This window comes from Phycodurus eques, chromosome 7, assembly GCF_024500275.1.
Source record: "Phycodurus eques isolate BA_2022a chromosome 7, UOR_Pequ_1.1, whole genome shotgun sequence".
In the NCBI taxonomy this organism is placed as follows: domain Eukaryota; kingdom Metazoa; phylum Chordata; class Actinopteri; order Syngnathiformes; family Syngnathidae; genus Phycodurus; species Phycodurus eques.
The window spans coordinates 30,747,038-30,765,187 of NC_084531.1; the positions used below are offsets into that span (position 1 = coordinate 30,747,038).

General features: G+C 48.2%; 2 protein-coding genes across 2 annotated transcripts in view; both read left to right on the forward strand.

Annotated features, from left to right (window-relative positions):
- LOC133405582 (latent-transforming growth factor beta-binding protein 4-like) overlaps positions 1-18,150 on the forward strand; it is a 43,776-nt gene that overhangs the window by 8,626 nt on the left and 17,000 nt on the right. The window contains 8 exon segments of the mRNA XM_061682688.1: positions 9,201-9,455; positions 9,519-9,598; positions 9,670-9,819; positions 12,226-12,328; positions 12,634-12,696; positions 14,676-14,798; positions 15,645-15,821; positions 17,952-18,089. Coding sequence (XP_061538672.1) covers positions 9,201-9,455; positions 9,519-9,598; positions 9,670-9,819; positions 12,226-12,328; positions 12,634-12,696; positions 14,676-14,798; positions 15,645-15,821; positions 17,952-18,089 — 1,089 coding nt within the window.
- On the forward strand, positions 3,179-8,235 carry LOC133405587 (latent-transforming growth factor beta-binding protein 2-like). Its single transcript, XM_061682698.1, has 2 exons — positions 3,179-4,197; positions 7,864-8,235. Exons 1-2 carry the CDS (start codon positions 3,952-3,954, stop codon positions 7,870-7,872), a joined length of 255 nt encoding a protein of 84 aa, XP_061538682.1. The 5' UTR covers positions 3,179-3,951; the 3' UTR covers positions 7,873-8,235.

Consider the following 18,150-nt stretch of genomic DNA (forward strand, 5'->3'; position numbering starts at 1 on the left):
CACGCGTGCGCACACACACACGGAGTAAAAACAAGCTGGCGGTGATGTCATCGCTGAGGAATGGTGCTTCGGGGTTTTGTGAGCTTCAGATAAGGAATGTAAACGCGCTGGCCCATTCGTGACATGTGATCCTTGCACCAAGTAGCAGCACTTCCTGTTATTGCGCTGCACCGCGGCCACGCCCACTTTGGTGAGCCCCCCTTCTTCACGGTGGGAATGCGTTGCACACACACCTGTGACGGATAAGTGAAAATTCCCAATATACAGGAGACCGTAAATAGCGAAAATTCTCCAATGAGCGGGGATGTACTGCCAATAAGCTATTTTTGGGGTCGGTTGCTCCCCCCCAAAAATGGAAAAAAAGGCGACAGAAAGGAAAACCAAATGAGAATCTGCGGGTGCTGCACCGTGAACATAAACGCACACGTAGCACTGCTGGCATAAACTACGGCTGCTACGTTATTAGCGTGTTTGTAACAGAGTGCTACTGTAACTCTCACTTTCTGTGTTTGAAGTTGAATTTTTTTGGGATGGAAAATCAATTAAAAGTGAAAAAGAGGTGCTAAACGTACCTGTTGAGCAGAAATGCTGCCAATTCCACCTAGCTTCGGAATCCTATCGGTTGCCTGATATGTTTGGGATGGAGTTTTTTGTTTAGTTTTTTCCCCCCAGAGGTGGTATTTTCCAAAATAGTTTCAACAAAGCTTCCGAAGCCCAAGATAACAAGTCAGCGGGAGCCTGCGCACGTGCGCCGCCGACCAGCGTGCGCCCGGATGAATCGGTCACGCCTTCTGTCACAGATAGGATGGTCTTCCTCAGGCATGGTGGTTTCTTAAAAAACAACAACTGCAAATTTCCCCTTTAATCCGAGCAACAGAAAATTCAACCAATTAGCCATGAACGCATTATTCACGTTTACTATGTGTGAATTTCCACCGTGTGTACTTTTCAATCAACTGACCTGTTGAGATGTGAATCACGAGCGCAATTGGCCTCACGTAACGTCTCCTTGTGGGCTGACACGTCACACATTCAAGCTAGGAAGGCTAACATCCTCCTTCAAACCATTTCATCTGTTTTCTTCACGGTTCTGCCCCGGTCAGATGAAATGTAGTTTTTGTCGCTAATTTCGTTTTCTTGTATTGAACCTTGATTTACCCAGGTAAAGCCTTGGAGACCAGATTCTCATTTGTAATGGCGACTTGGCGGCAGACGGCAGAGTAAAACTAAGCAGAAAGAAATTCGTATACTGTGCAGTGGACCCTCGCTACTGGGCCAGATCGCAAATAGCAAAAATCCGCAGATAATTAACGCCCATAATCATTGCATTGAGAGCACAACAACATTCTTGAATGAGCGCTGATATACCACCAATAATTGTTTTCTGGGTTGTTTTGAAGAGAAAAAAAGAAAACAAATCCTCGAATAGGTCAATCTGCAGGTCCCTCGCTAACTTGTTAAAAGATGCTATTGGGGTGAATGAGGTGAGTTTTTATTTGCATTATTTGTCGTCGAGTCGCAGTCGTTCGGGGCGAACCGTTCTACAGACGGACGACAGAGCAAAAGTCGTGCGGACTTTGGCGAAGTCAAAAGGCGCACCGCCACATTTCCATACTCAACTTCAAAATGAAACACGCCGGCATGGACGTCTGATCGGTTTATTCACGATCCCGATTCCGACGGAGTTGGGACGTTGTGGTAAACATCAATAAAAACACAATACAATGATTTGCGAATCATGATCGACCTATATTTAATTGAATACGCTACAAAGGCAAGGTATTTCATGTTCAAATTGATCAACTTGATTGTTTTGAGCACACACAAGAAAAGCTCGTACAAGGCATAAGGAAAAGTGGAAATACTTGTGGGGGGAGTGCGAGGCGAAACAAAAACGCGGAGGCAAAAACACACGCCGGAGCAGGCAAATGGAAAATGAACAACAATATTTCCATCTATCCGGCGCTGAACTCATCACGATGCCAAGCGGCTGTGCTCCGCCCGTCCGGCGCGGCCAGAAAACGGAAAATAACTCAGTATTTTCCGGTAACGCAAACCGGGATCACGACACCTGCGACGAGATGGCCGACGTTTGTTGACATCGCTCCTTTGGCCCGTTCGGCCGTGTTTCGGCGCTTGGCTTCAGTTGTTGTTGTTCTGCGCTTCGAGGGAAGGTTTGCGTCAGGACGTGAGCTCATAGCCAAACGCAAACGAGAACAAGACTCCTTTATGCCGCGGAACCCCGTAAAAGTCGCTCACTGGGCTTTTTTGAACGAGGCTCCCGCAAAGCTTCACTCGGTCGGTCGGAAAATGTCGGAACACAAACCCGAGTTGGTCCCGGCCATCGTGCAGGGCGTGTCCCGCTTTGTTTCGATCGCAACCGGGAAGTGAAATGTTACCAGCCGAGCCGTGCGCTTTGACACGTTCATTTATTCACGATTAATTTTTCCGATAAGCAATCTTTTTCACATCAGCTGTACAAATTGATGTCAGTACTTTTTGTGACAAACTTAAAAAAAAAACTTCCTTTTCCACATGCAAAAAAAAAAAAAAAATGTATTGCGTAATGTCATTGTCGTTTCCATAAGCGAAGGGGTCAAAACGATCGAAGCGACTTTTTGGTCTTCTTTTGTGTGACCTCGCCGCCTTTACGTATCCTCGCGGCAGCCTCAGTATATGCGGGTGTTTTTATAATGAATGCAGAGCTGAGAAGATGATGATTTCAAATCAGCTCACAAACTTTCAAATTCCTTTTTCAGGCCACTCCCCCTCGCTCCACACTCGCCACCTGTCAATCACGCTCATTGTTCTTCGGATATAACGCACACGCGCACAAAATGTCCGCGGCATTTGAGGTTTAGAGGAACGTTACGCGTCATTAATTACACAAACGAAACTTGGGGGTTAAACATTTTTCAAATTGGACCTCGGCCACACGCCTGGCTAATATTGCTAGAAATAGAAAATGGACTATTTCTGATCATAATCACAAGTGGGCCTGGCTAGAAATGGACGGCAGGAGCGGGCCCGGGTGGGAGAGGCGCACAGCGGGCGTCGGCGCCGCAAGCGTTGGTCGGGAGAAGCGTACGGCGGGAGCGGAAATACGGCCGGAATGGCAGAGGTGTGCCCGGATGGCGCCAGCGCGCGGCCTGGCGTCGGCGTGCTAGTTTGTTTCCACATGTGCTTGCGTGTGTGCGACAGACACGCACCCTTGGCAACACAAAGAGTGCTCGTGTGTGTGCGCAGCCCAAAATTGACAAGACTTCGCTTTTCTTCAGCTTGTTGTTGTTGTTTTTTTTGCTTGCATCATCAGCGAGACGCGCGGGGAGACTCTCGCCGCATTGACCTTTGATTTACGGCACTGGCGAGCCGCGCCGGGAGACGGCCACGGAGGAGGGCGGCGGCGGGAGTGGGCGTGTCCCGGCGGGGCGTTTATGTTGGAGCGGAGCCCGAGCCGCTCACTGCTTTCAATTCGATCCACCGCAAGGCGAGAACGCTCGCTCGCTCGCTCGCTCGCTCCCATCGGAGAGCAGCAGAGACGCAACGCCGTGCAAGAACCGCGACTTTTGGAACCAGACTTTCTCCTATCGGAACCAGACTTTTGCCTTTTGGAACCAGATCTTTTTTCTTTCTAACTAGACCTCGTTCTTCGGAACCAGACCGTTGCCCTTTGGAACCGGACCTTCTTCTTTCTTCTTCTTAACCAGATCTCCTTCTTTGGAGCCAGACCTTCTCCTTTGGAACTAGAATTTCTCTCCTGGAACAAACCTTCTTCGAAACCAGACTTTCTCTTTTGGATCTAGACCTTCTTCTTCATCTACTTCTCATCCTGCTTCTTGTTCTTGTTCTCGTGCTGCTTCGGACCCAGACCCCGTCCTCTTCCTCTTCTTTCTTCTCGTTCGGACGATGCCGATCCCGCCAAGCGCGAACTGAGGAGCCCCAAAAGTCATCATGCCGCTTCTGACGCTCGTCCGCTTGCTGTCGTCCGTGGTCGTTTTCTTCTCCGTGGCGGCCGACGGGCAGTCGGCGGGCGCGGCGGCGGGTCTAAGGGCGGACGGGGTGCGGGTGATGTTCACGCCGACCATCTGCAAGGTGCGCTGCGACCAGCGGCGTTGCGTGAATCACTGCGAGCGCGGCAACGTGACCACCCTGTTCAGCGGCCCGGCGGCGGGACGGCGAGACGGCGACAGATTCAGAGTGTGTGAGTCACATTATTACTTGATTGACAGCTGTCATTTAGCAGCAGTTCCTTCGCGTGTGCGTGACTTTATCCGAATGACAACTCTCCCGCTCCTTTCTTGGTCAAGTGAGACAGAAAAGTTTCCAAGGTAACATTGGCGATGGCGAATAATGGGGATTGTGCGCCCGAATTCTGCCTAGCAACAGGTGACCAGGAAAAGCAATTTGAGCATGTTGCTAGCTAAGGTTGAATTTGTTTTCGTTTGAAAATCGTTAATCATTTAGAGGCACGGTGGACGACTGGTTAGCACATCTGCGTCACAGTTCTGAGGACCCGGGTTCAATCCCCGGCCCCGCCTGTGAGGAGTTTGCATGTTCTCCCCGTGCCTGCGTGGCTTTTCTTCGGGTACTCCGGTTTCCTCCCACATCCCCAAGACATGCGTGCTAGGTTGATTGAAGACTCTAAATTGCCCGTAGGTGCCAATGGTTGTTTGTTTGTATGTGCCCCGCGATGGGCTGGCGACCAGTTGAGGGTGTACCCCGCCTCCCGCCCGAAGTTAGCTGGGATGGGCGCTACAGAAAACGGATGGATGGATTTAGAAACGGCGGAGTTTGCATGTTCTCCCCGTGACTCCGTGGGTTTTCTCCGGGCACTCCGGTTTCCTCCCACATCCCAAAAACATGCATTCGTCGGAGACTCTAAATTGCCCGTAGGCGTGACTGTGAGTGCGAATGGTTGTTTGTTTCTATGTGCCCTGCGATGGGCTGGCGACCCGTTCGGGGCGTACCCCGCCTCCTGCCCGATGACAGCCGGGATGGGCTCCGGCACGCCCGCGACCCGAGTGAGGAGAAGCGGCTCAGAAAATGGATGGATGGATGGGTGGATGGATTTAGAAACGCTTCCCCCTGTATGGTGGAGGTGATGACATCATTGAACTTGATGCTGCAAGATCAGGGTTTGATTTCAAAAGAAATGTATTATTATTGCCCTACCATATAATATTATTATTATTTTGGACATTTCAGTGGCAGAAGTAAATGGGGTCATGTGTAGGAATGCCTTATTTTGTTTTGATAACTTAAGGGGATATATATTATGTTATATCATATGATATATTCTGCTTTCATGTTGGTGGAAATGAGCCTGTTTTGAGCGGTCGGTCGTGTCTCATGCAAGTGAACCACTGTTCACCACGCCCCCGTCTCCTGTCGGGCCAACGGCTAGAACAGAAAACAAAAAAATAGTCAATGCCAACTGCAAAGAACGCAAAGATCCCCACAAAGATGGCACAGATTCTGTTTTCCCTGGTGGAGGCAGCACTTCGTACTCCCAAACATCTCCCAGCAGCTCCACCTCGCAATCACGTACGTGCCGCTTATCAGAAGCTAACGTTGCTAGCTAATGTCGATCTGCGCGTGCACCAAAAACCCAGTGCAGCTCTGCTTACCTTTTAGCGTTTTCGTAACGGTGCAGTCCGGTGGTCGTTTGAAAGTGTTTCCGGATCTTCGCCCGACCAAGCTGCCAAATCGTAGTCTGAGAAGTTTAGTAAATTGGCCGACTTGTGACATCACACTGCGGCCAAATTAGGAACGTCTTCCTTACAGGCACATTTTCAGAAATACTATATACATTTTCCGGTCGTACTAGTAAATCTCCAACAACTGAAGATTTACTAGTACGACCAGTGAAGTGCTACCTGTTAACTACTCGAAGTTTATATCATCACTAGTCTTACTAGTAGCATGCAATTGTCAGCTAGTTTTGCCTCATAACATGCAGTTGTTCTACTGTCGTTCTACTAGTCCACTCTTTGTCCTCACTAGTAAGACTATTCAGCGCACTCGTAGAAAGACTAGGATGCACTAGACGTTAAGTAGTTAGTCTTAATAGTAATGTTTTTTCCACTACTGTATGACATTACTGCACACTAGTAGAATGACTATGTTACCAGTGAAGCAAATGTGTGCACTCGTTGACATTTTCATGCTATTAGTACTACTAGTGAAGCATAGTAGTACCAGTCGCACACAATTGTCAATTACTAGACAGCTTTGTTTCACTAGTATGCAGTTGTTGTACTTGTGCTTCCTAGTCATTCTACAAGTACTTTTTTCTCTCTCCCTAGTAAGACTATTCAGCAACTAGTGAAGCTAGGATGCTGTCGTAGTATGTCGTAGTCTTACTAGCTATGTTTTTTCCACGACTGCCACTGTGTGAAATTTCTGGGTACTGGTATAATGACTCCATGATACCAGTGAGACAAACATGTGCACTAGTTGATATCTGCGTGCTGCTGCTAATGACGCGCTAGACGTTAAATAGTACAATTGTATACTGTCACTAGTAGTTCTAGTACCACGCAATTCCTCAGCTCTTCGGTTTTGCCTCACTCGTAACATGCAGTTGTTCTACTAGTGTGACCTAGTTCTTCTACTAGTACATTCCTTGTCTTTAGTAGTAGAATGACTAGGACGTTCTAGTAGTATGACTGTGTAACTAGTAATGTTTTTTCCACTGCTGTATGACATTACTCCGTACTAGTCGAATGACAACTTTACTAGTGAGACAAACATGTGCACTGGTTGACATCTGCATGCTACTAGTGCTACTGGTGAAGTGCTACATGCTAACTAGTAGAAGTATATATTGTCACCAGTAGTAGTAGTAGCATGCAGTTATCAACTAGTACACAGTTTTGCATTACTAGTAACATGCAGTTCCACTAGTCCATCCTCGTTCTACTAGTGCACAGTAATGTCATACAGTAGAGGATGGCAGAATAATGTTACTAGCCAGACTTAGTCGTTCGATTAGTGTGCCCGAGTTGTTCTACTAGATCACCCTAGTCTACTAGTGTGCAGAATTATTATTACTAGTGAGGACAAAGTAGTAGCAGATGTCGACTAGTGCACGTTTGCCTCACTGGTAACATGTAGTTGTTGTATTAGTGCGCAGGCATGTCACACAGTAGTGAAAACAAATCATTACTAGTAAGAGACAGCCACACTTCTAGTGCATCCTAGTTGTTCTACTAGTGTGCTGAATTGGCTTACTAGTGAGGACAAAGAGTATACTAGTAGAAAGGCTGGATGCACTAGTAGAACAAGTGCAAGTTACTAGTGAGGGAAATTTGTGCACTAGTTGAAAAATGCATGCTACTAGTACAATATATAATTCTACCAGTGAACAGCTAGTGCTTCACTAGTAGTACTAGAGTGCTGGTAACATGGAGTCGATCTACCTGTGTGCAGTAATGTCGTTCTGCTAGTGCGCAGAGTTGCCTTACTAGTGAGGACAAAGAGTCTACTAGTACATGGACCTTAAGCCGATATGAAATAAATGCTCAAGCGGCTTTCCACAGGGCCGCCTTATCTGCTCATGAGCGGCACTTCCTGCCGGGAAGTGTCTGGCCAGGAAGTGCGTGCCTGCGTATTGGCTGTGTATCTCATAGCTATGAACAATAGGTAGAAACGACACGACCCTTTGATCTGCGTGCCTACAGCGACACTAAGCTAGTGGGGGCAACGTGCCGGCACATGTCATGTTTGTGGACGGCGCCAAAACCAAAGTAACAAGGATGCCTGCACGTCGTGCTGCATACGGTTCCATACAACGTTGTACAAGCACAAGGGAACGGGCGATAACCTTTCATCCATCCATCCATTGTCTTCCGCTTATCCGAGGTTGGATAAGATGCCCGAGCCACCTCATCTGGCTCCTCTCGCTGCTCCTCCGCAATAACCTTTCAAAGGTACAAATATTTTTGAGCCAAATGTTCTCTACTGATAGCACACACTCTGATGTTGACTGAACAGTAAACCTCGGGAACATCGGTTGAGAAATGAGCAAAGTTCCACCGATTTCAATATCCTTGCATTGCCTTTTACGGGAATGTTGACCCCACCAACATGGCTGCCACGTAGGTAGCCACTACTATCACTATTGAGTCTTTTTTTAATCGATTCTCCAATTGATTATTGATCTAATAATTGCACCCCACTTTGTTTTTTTTCTGCGACTAACAATTTTTTTTAATTCTCATTTATGAGGAATGGACTTCCATCCTTAAACTGCATATGTTTGGACTGAGCGTATGGTATAAGTTTGGTGTACAGATTTTGAGACAGCAAAATGGTAAATCGCGATTAGCATTAGCGCACTAGCGTTTACCATTTTAGGTCAAAAAACACAAACTACCATTCAACTCACTCATACTTATGTTAAATGCACATTACACATTTAACAGTGTCTTAAAAATCACTTTCAGACGCTCTTTTGGCAAAGTTTAACATTGGCCCAACACTGTCCATGTGCAATAGATGTCAATGTGTTTTTTTTGGGGGGGGGTTTGGGTCCCGGCAGAGCTTCAAAGCAGCGTCAACATATTTTTGAAGTCAACTTAGCCGAGGTATTGGATTTATTTTTGTTATTATTTTTTTAAATCCTCCCCAGCCCGACACGCAGGCGTAGGCACACACCCACCAACATGGCCGCCACATAGGCACGTCGCTTAGCCGGCCGCGCTGGCGTATCACGTCTTCTCTTCATAGCTGTGGTGTTTTCTGTCAACAACACATCACGTGACCGGCCTGGTATCCCAGCAACCGGGGAGGTTGACGCTTCCCAGAGTACATTGCGGTGTGACAGCCATGTGAGAGGAAACACGTGTTCAAGATGAAAACTTTCACTAAGAACAACACAGGGACTTAACCTTACTTTCACACCTTAACCATAGCTGGAAACCCTATTTTGAAACCCTAACCATGACTTGAGAGCCTACTTTAAAAGTCTGCTTATTTGAAACCTTGCTTTGAAACTCTTAACCCTTGTTTGAAACCCAAATCCAGGCTTGACGTCCTACTTTAAAACCCTAACCCCGACTTGAAACCTTGACACAGACCTGAAAGCCTGACCCTGACTTTGAAACTCAAACACTGGCTTGTACCCTATTTTAAACCCTAACCCAGGCTTCAGACACTACTGCAAAGTCGTTTAAAGTTGTTGTTGTGTGTTCGTGTAGTTGTGTGTCGTCTGCTGTGTAAGAACGGAGGTGTGTGTCTGCTGAAGGATCGATGCCTGTGCCCCTCCAACTTTACCGGAAAGTTCTGCCAGATCCCCGTCTTGTCTCAGCCCTCCTCGCGAGCCACGCCCTCCTCGTCGGCGCCCAATGAGATCGTCAAGCCTCCCCGCCTGTCTGACATAGCGGCCAATGCGGATCTGACCCGGTCTGAGTTTCTCCTGCCGCTGCGGGGTCAAAGCCAAGACTTACCAGGGGGTGAGTCTTTCCTTTTGGAGTTTCTTAAAACCCTACTTTGACCAGCTAACTCTGTGTTCCCAGGAAGCCTTGGAGCATCCCTGGTGAAGGTGAGCGTTCAGCACCCCCCCGAGGCCAGCGTGAAGGTTCACCAGGTGATGAAGGTCCGAACTCCGATTGGCCGATTCCACGTTTGGACGGCCGGTTTGGTGTTGATCGCCGTTTATGCCCTCAGGTGTCGGGATTCGTGCCCGCGCCGCGCCCGCTGTCGTCCGGCACGCTGTCCGGGTCCGCGGGGGCTCCGGCGCCGGCGCTTCGAGGCGACCGCGTTTATGCCCAACATGCCGGCTTCAAGTACTGCTTCAGGGAGGTCAAAGACGGACAGGTGAGAGGTGTAACGCGCCGGTGACGACTCATAATACCCTGGGGACGCATCGGTTTATGTATCGACGTATCGATTTATATTCCTGCGATCCAACTGGATCGATCTGTGCTCGGCAGGTTCAATATATCGATTTAAATCATTTAAAAATGTAAGCGATCGATTGTATCCATACTAGGAAAGAACACACTGGATTTAAGGAGGTGTGTGTATGCGTTGTATTTCCAAGGAAACGCTTGTAATTCCTTTTCTTTCCAGTTAGCACACGACAGTTAGCACTGTCAAGGCTACTTTCTTCTTCATCATCATTATCTCTTCTTTGTTTCCTTTTGTACGCCCCGCATCAGGCACTCCTTTCCGTAGTGCCCCTAGCGGAAGGTCGAGACACCACAGTATGTGTGTGTGTGTGTGTGTGTGTATTGAAGTTTAAGGCATCTGTCTGTCTGGTGGACGGCAGATGAGAAGGCGGCTAGCGATAAACGATCATTAAGGATGCGTGTGTGTGACTTTGGGCAATTCGACATGCACTCTGAAGCCCTTTAGGTTACTTAGCTTAGCTTAGCTTAGCTTAGCTTAGCTCACTTGCCGCTAACAACGATGAGGAAAGCTCACATTTGTGCTACAAAGAGCAGGTTTGTTCATTTATTTAGCTCTCTATGCTTTATGAACACGATTCCTACATGATTTTTCTCATTAAAACCTCAGTGCGACGTTTGTCGCCATTAGTATTTCATTGTTAAGAACAGGGATTGTCAAAGTTTGGGTCCAGCCAGGGACTCCTCACAGTGCAGATATTATTCCCTCATAATTCTAACACCCATTAAACATCTCTTTCCATCAAAAATGGACCAACAATGAAATGATATAAATAACAATAAGATGATGTTTCCCCTTTTGTTTCACTGCAAAGCAGTACAAAAAGTCAGCTTTTATGAAGCAGACTCATAGTCCATGAAAAGAATATCATTGGAATTTTCATGACTGAATAAAATGATCATACACTCACTTCATGATACTGTTCAGATTCAGTTTTTAAATCCATCGTTTCAAATCAAACAATATAAATTTGCCTTTTTTTCAAATTCAGTTTTTTACTGCAATTATTCGGGTTTAGCCATTCAAATTCAGTTCCTGGTTGCTCATATTTCAGCCCGTACGCTCGCAGGAACCGAGGCATCACCTAGACCCAAGGCTCAAGTCAGAACCAGGACCAACGCCAGGAAGCATGGTAACAGGCAAAACCATGGGACTGCCAGGAAGCGAGGCTCAAGCTAGAACAAAGCGACTGGCTAGAACCAAAGGACTGCCAGGAATGAAGGCTCACGTCGCAAGCAACACACGAGCAGAACCGAGGTACCATCCGGAACCCGGACCCTGGCAGGAATCGCTCACCGACCCCAAACAAATGTGAAGTTGTCGTGCTTGTTTTCCGTCCTGTCCGTGTCCGGCACTCGCGACGACTTACGAGTTGAGTCGATGAATCGGGCTTTGCTGAAACCGAGACAAAAGGCGAGCAAAAGCTGTTGCGTTTGCGAGCCGTGTGAAACAGGAAATACGGATGTCCAGAAAGACAAAGTGCGAGCAGATTGTTTTTGTCTGGAAACACGTGTGCTGTTGCGCACCTCCGAGGCTGACGACTTAATGGGAACCAGAAGGACTCGCCGTGTTGGAAACTGGAAACTTGATCGCTTCCACGCTCGCGTGAACTATCACGCGTGCACACACACACACACACACACACGCACGCGCGAGACACTGCGTGCCAAAAGAAGAACAGGCGCTTCCTACAAGTGCAACTATTGAGCCCGCCTCTCTAGCGCCACCATCAGGAGACGCAAACATTGACACACCAACCATTTATGACCTCAACCGAAGAAGCTTTTTGAGTCGAAATATTTAGAAGTATCAATCACGAGTGACGCAAAATATTGTACTTCAACGATAACGCCTCACGACGCTCGATTTGAATAATATTTTCTCATCTGTCATTTTGGATACTGTGATCCGAGTTGCTCTTTATTGACGCGATGAAGTAAGTTGAAGTCAACGTTTAAGCCTCGGCGGAGGTCGGCCCCCTCTGAGTACTCTTCTTGCTTTTGTTTCCAGGAGAGAATATGTTACATTCATCAATCACGTTTCAATGTGGTGTCTTATTATAAATTCTGGAAGTTTAAAAGGAAGAAAAGAGGGCGTGTCCAAAAAAAAAGTTGGTACTAAGAATATGGAGAAATTTCAAATCATTTTTGAGGTTGTTTTCCAACCTGTGCGTTGTGCAGACTGATGTCAATTCAAAAGGCTGTGCAATAAAAGAAGCAAACCCATAAACGGAAATCTTGTAATGTACAGATCGTTGGCCTTGAAGGTTCCGTTGATAAAAAGTGGATTTTGTTTGTTTGTTTGTACCAACAGTGCAGTTCTCCTCTGTCGGGCCTGAGGAGCAAAGAGATGTGCTGCCGAGGTCTGGGAAAGGCGTGGGGCTCCGCCGACTGCGCCCTTTGCCCTCCGCACGCAGGTCAGCAAACTTTGAATCCACGTTCACGTCTTTGCTCCAACAGAGAAGATGCGCCGGGAGCCAGCGTGATCCGGGACGGCTCGAACATTTGGGACGGATCCCACCGGGATATGCTTATATAACACCTGAAACACACACACACTTCTTCTTGTTGTTGAGGACATTACTTAAACCGGAGCAGAGCACCAGAACCAACACAATCAAAACACCCCCTACACTACAATAAATGTAATACAAAATGTTTTGTTTTTGCTTTCTGTGCGTGTGTTGACGCACTTCTTGCGCAATAATCCATCCTGACTCAGCAGGTCCAAACAACAACAGCTGTCCCGTTGGCTTTCAACCAGGCAACGGAACAAAATGCCTCGGTGAGTTTTTTATTATTATTATTATGATTCTTATTACGATTATTATTCGTTGTCAGAGTTGGCTGTGATCCCAAAGCAAAGTTTTATGACCGTTTTGAGGAGGGGTGTTCGATACCACTTATTTTTTTTCACTCTGCAGGAATCACCGATACAATAAGCACTTTGAATACATAGTGTCAATGAACACAATTACGGATAATTGTGAACAAAGACCTTTTGTTCGTCCTGACGCACGACGATTCGCTGATGTGTCGCAGTGTAGCGCCAACTACTGGCGAGCAGGAAGTATTATGGGCCGGTATCAGCAGCGGCCTTCACGAGTACTCGAAAGCTTGAAATAAGGCCGGTATCGGGTCGATACCGATACCTGGTGTCGGTACCCGCCCATCCCTAATTTTGAAGATTCACTGTGAAAAAGGGCTACAAGGAGCTATTACTGTCCAGCGGTGCCTTGAAATACGCGTGTCCCGATGATTATTTATTTATCGCTTTGACCTGCGAGCACAAACTGATGATACAAGGGCCGTCTGGTGGCAGTACAGCAAACTCAATTCTACTCGATACACAACAAGCATCAGTTTGGCAAATCGTGAACATTTCATCCAAAAAGAGGCTTCCGACTGTTCACTGCCCGTCGAAGTTCGCTCAAACTAAGCATAAAACAGAGAGAATTATCTGTTGTATTTTAAAAGAACCAAACTACGTTGCCTTAGGAACGCCCCCCCACCCACTAGCTTAATGCTAATATATAATGGAAAATCACATCGACAAGCTAACGGTTAGCGTCAATACTCACGGTTTTACAACCCTTTAAGCAATGGATAGTTGAACACAAACGGTTGAACAACACATGTAGACGGATATTACAATACTCACAGGCATATATTCTTTATCTTCTTTGAAAAATGATTACTATTACAGCATGTTACTGAGTCTTTCCTCATTTGTTTCTGTATGATTGTAACATGATTATACTGCCTCCCGGTGGCCAAGGCGGGCACACCCGAAGGAGCAGCACAATGAATTAAATTGCACTATTAAGTCATGATGCACCAACTACCAACTGTATAATGCTTTACATTCTATTCAATTGTTATGATCAGTCTTACTATAAAGTACAGTATTAGTGCTATTTTCCCCCAAAACACAAAAATTAGTTTTTGGGCTTTTGTCGTGGCTTGACAAACGTCAGCCGGCGGGCCAGATATAATCGGCGGCGGGCCCATTTATGGCCCACGGGCCGCTAGTTGCCGACCTCTGCTGTGGCGCTTCCCTAGTTATGCAAATAAACAGATTCGAACTAAAGTAGTAACAAAAATGTCTCTTCATAACGCTGGTGACTAAAGGTCATTTGTTTTGAGAATCCAAAATGTTTTCCTCCACTTTCTGCTCGGTGTCAAGGTCCCATTTGCGGACGTGTCACATGAATGATCCTCAGGTAACGGCTTTCAAAAGATTGACTGCTGTCTCGTGACGGCCACCCGAAAACCTATTTCCCAACTATTTGCGCCATCACCTCGCGCAGAAAGCGTTGACGTTTTCCTTTTGCAAAAGTAACTCCAATATGGAACCGGTATATGATGGCTTGATTCATTTTAACATTGTAGCGGTCCACTCGCCTGACTTTGGTGCGGGCAGCGTGGGCTCAGTTCCCACTCAGTGAGGTTGCGAACGGTTGTCCGCGTCTCTCTGTGCCCCGCGACTGACCGGCGACCGGTTCGGGGTGTCGCCCGAAGTCAGCTGGCATAGGCTCCGGCGCCCCGTGACCCTAACCGGTTATAAGCGCTGTTGAAAATGGATGGATGGATGGATGAATTTTAACATGATGAATGAATTCAAGTCACAAAATGTCGAAGTGGCCCCTTGCATCCTTCTATTTTTCTGTATGTGGCCCTCGGAAGGAAAACGTTTGGACACCCCGGATTTCAAGCTTTGGGAAAAGAGACGCGTGAACTCTGCCTCTGTGTTTTGTTTGCTAGATGTGAACGAGTGCCTGCAGCCTGGCCTTTGTGAGAACGGCCTGTGTGTGAACACGGCGGGGAGCTTCAGTTGCGTTTGCAAGCACGGCTTCATCCTGGATGCCTCGCACGGACTCTGCATCTGTAAGTAAACACACGCACGCAAACAGTGGCCCTCTTGAGACTCGGCTTACGGAATCCAAATCAAGGCCTGTTGCCCTGCTATAAATCCATGTGCTCGTCACTGCATGTGTTCAAAAAGGTGTACGATACCAGATAGATTTAAAACAATTAGGAATTTGTTAATGACTCTCCAGCATAACTGGGCGTGCAAAGAAATGATTTGAACTTCATGTCTGGCTGGACTATTGCTCAAGACTACAGTGCATTTAAATGTTGGTAGACGTCAGACAAAAGACTCCGTATACTTTTGTAGCATAGTGTATCTAGAGAGGGGCAAAGAGAAATGTGTGCTTGTTTTCACGTTACGTGCATGTTATTCTGTATTTTTTAACATCACCGTATATATATATATATATATATATATATATATATATATATATATATTAGCGGTTAAAGAAAATCACAATGCCATTTTTTTTCCAATATTCTGTCAGTCTTACAAGATCAGTCAAAATACTGTGAAAATCTGCTTTGAAACAGCTGCTGTCAATGAGTCAAAAATAGGATTTTAGTTCCAAAAAATACACGGACATGCGGCAAAGACTCTGAAACTTCCCTGTGAACCCAGGCTTAAGTGAGCTCCTCCCCAACATACCGTCACTTCAACATAGAGTACTTCCATGACACTTTCCTATTTAGAAAGTGGCATCTTAGCATGTTTCAGAGAGAGCACAAAAACTGCAATTAGCTGGGGATCTTTTCCACAGAAAAACAGCTACATTCGTGAAGAGTGACCCGCCAATACACGGTGCTCACGAAACGTCGATCTTTGACGAAGAAATGTTTGATCTTTTGTGTCCTGCGCAGCCCAGAGCGTGATATCAGAGGAGAAGGGCCAGTGCCACCGGGCCCTGGGTTCGGGTCTGGGCCCGTCCTCTTGCTCGCTGCCCATCCTCAGGAACATCACCAAGCAGATCTGCTGCTGCAGCCGGGTTGGCAAGGCCTGGGGACCCCGATGCCAGCGATGCCCCTACTTCGGCTCGGGTGAGTCGCTGCTCCCGTGATCTTATTGGCGGTGAAGTTTATGCAGGCTTTTTCCTTTCTTAAGGAGTGACTTTGAACTGTTTCAAATTTTTTAAAAATGACACCCAACTCAGTGCAACAATGATCAGATAATAACAGGTTTCATGATGTAAAAGCCTCTCCTTGAGTCGTCATCTTATCGTGGTGGAGGGGTTTGTGTGTCCCAATGATCCTAGGAGCTAAGTTGTCTGGGGGCTTTACGCCCCTGGCAGGGTCACCCATGGCAAACAGGTCCTAGGTAAGGGACCAGACAAAGCACGGCTCCAAAAACCCTTATGACGAACAAAATATATGGATCTAGGTTTCCCTTGCCCGTACGCGGGTCACCGGGCCCCCCTCTGGAGCAAGGCCTGGAGGTGGGGCTCGAAGGCGAGCGCCCGGTGGCCGGGCCTGCACCCGAAAGGGTAACGTGGGTCCCCCTTCCGATGGGCTCACCACCTGTGGGAGGGTCATAGGGGTCGGGTGCAGTGTGAGCTGGGCCGTGGCCGAAGGCGGGGACCTTGGCGATCCGATCCCCCGCTACAGAAGCTGGCTCTAGGGACAGCAATGTCACCTCTCTGGCGGGGAAGGAGCCTGAGCTGGTGTGTGAGGTCGAGAAGGTCCGACAAGATATAGTCTGGCTCGCCGCCACACGCAGCTTGTGCTCTGGTACCAGTCCTCTTGAGAGGGGTTGGACTCTTTTCCACTCTGGAGTCGCCCACGGTGAGAGGCGCCGAGGAGGTGTGGTATACTTATTGCCCCCCGGCTCGGCGCCTGTACGTTGGGGATCATCCCGGTGGACGAGAAGCTAGCCTCCCTCCGCCTTCGGGTGGGGGGACGGGTCCTGACTTGTGTCATCGGACCTGCGGCCGCATGCCTTGGACACTCGGGTGAAGAGAGGGGCGGAGATGTCAACTGATCAACACCTGGTGGTGAGTTGGCTCCGATGGTGGGGGAAGATGCCAGTCCGACGTGGCATGCCCAAACGTATTGTGAGGGTCTGCTGGTAACGTCTGGCAGAATCCCCTGTCAGAAGGAGTTTGAACTCCCACCTCTGGCAGAACTTCACCCACGTTCTGGGGGAGGCGGTTGTGATCCGGTGGGGAGAATACTTCGAAGACCTCATCAATTCCACCGACACGCCTTCCCGTGAGGAAGCAGAGTCTGGGGTATCTGAGGCGGTCTCTCTTATCTCTGGGGTTGAGGTCACCGAGGTGGTTAGAAAGCTCCTCGGTGGCAAGGCCCCGGTGGTGGATGAGATTCGCCCGGAGTTCCTAAAGGCTCTCGATGTTGTGGGGCTGTCCAGATTGACACGCCTCTGCAACATTGCGTGGACATTGCCTCTGGATTGGCAGACTGGGGTGGTGGTCCCCCTTTTTAAGAAGGGGGACCGCAGGGCGTGTTCCAACTACAGGTGGATCACACTCCTCAGGCTCCCTGGTAAGGTCTATTCCGAGGCGTAGAGGGGGTCCGGTTTGGTGGCGTCAGTATTGCATCTCTGCTTTTTGCAGATGATGTGGTTCTGTTGGCTTCATCAGGCCATGATCTCCAACTCTCACTGGAGTAGTTCGCAGCCGAGTGTGATGGATGAGAATCGCCACCTCTAAATCTGAGACCATCGTCCTCAGTCGGAAAAGGGTGGAGTGCCCTCTCCAGGTCGGGAGAGTGTGGAGGAGGTCAAATATCTTAGGGTCTTGGGGGCTCAGAGTAGAGCTGCTGCTCCTCCGCATTGAGAGTCAGATGAGGTGGCTCGGGCATCATCTGTTTAGGATGCCTCCTGGACGCCTCCCTGGTGAGGTGTTCCGGGCACGTCCCACCGGGAGGAGACCCCGGAGACGATCGAGGATACGCTGGCGAGACTACGTCTCTCGGCTTGCCTGGGAACGCCTTGGGATCCCCTCGGAAGAGCTAGAGGAAGTGGCTGGGGAGAGGGAAGTCTGGGCTTCCATGCTGAGGCTGCTGCCCCCGCGACCGGACCTCGGTTAAACGGAAGACAATGGATGGATGGATGGCATGATCTAAAAGGTTTTTGAGCAAGAGGGGGCCAGAAATTAGGTGGAGGCCTCCTCCAAGTTGTTGTTGTGTATGAGTTGAGGATTTTTGCTCTCCCAGTGGGTTTCAAGGAGATCTGTCCTGCCGGTCCGGGCTACCATTACTCCGCCTCCACCCTGCAGTTCAACCAGAGAGCTTCTGATCAACTTGACACCCAAGGAGCTCAGCTGGTAACCAACGGCGACAAGCAGCATCAGGGTACGTCCTCCACACCCGGTCAGAAGTGTCCTCACCTTTTACGACAACAAAATCAGACATT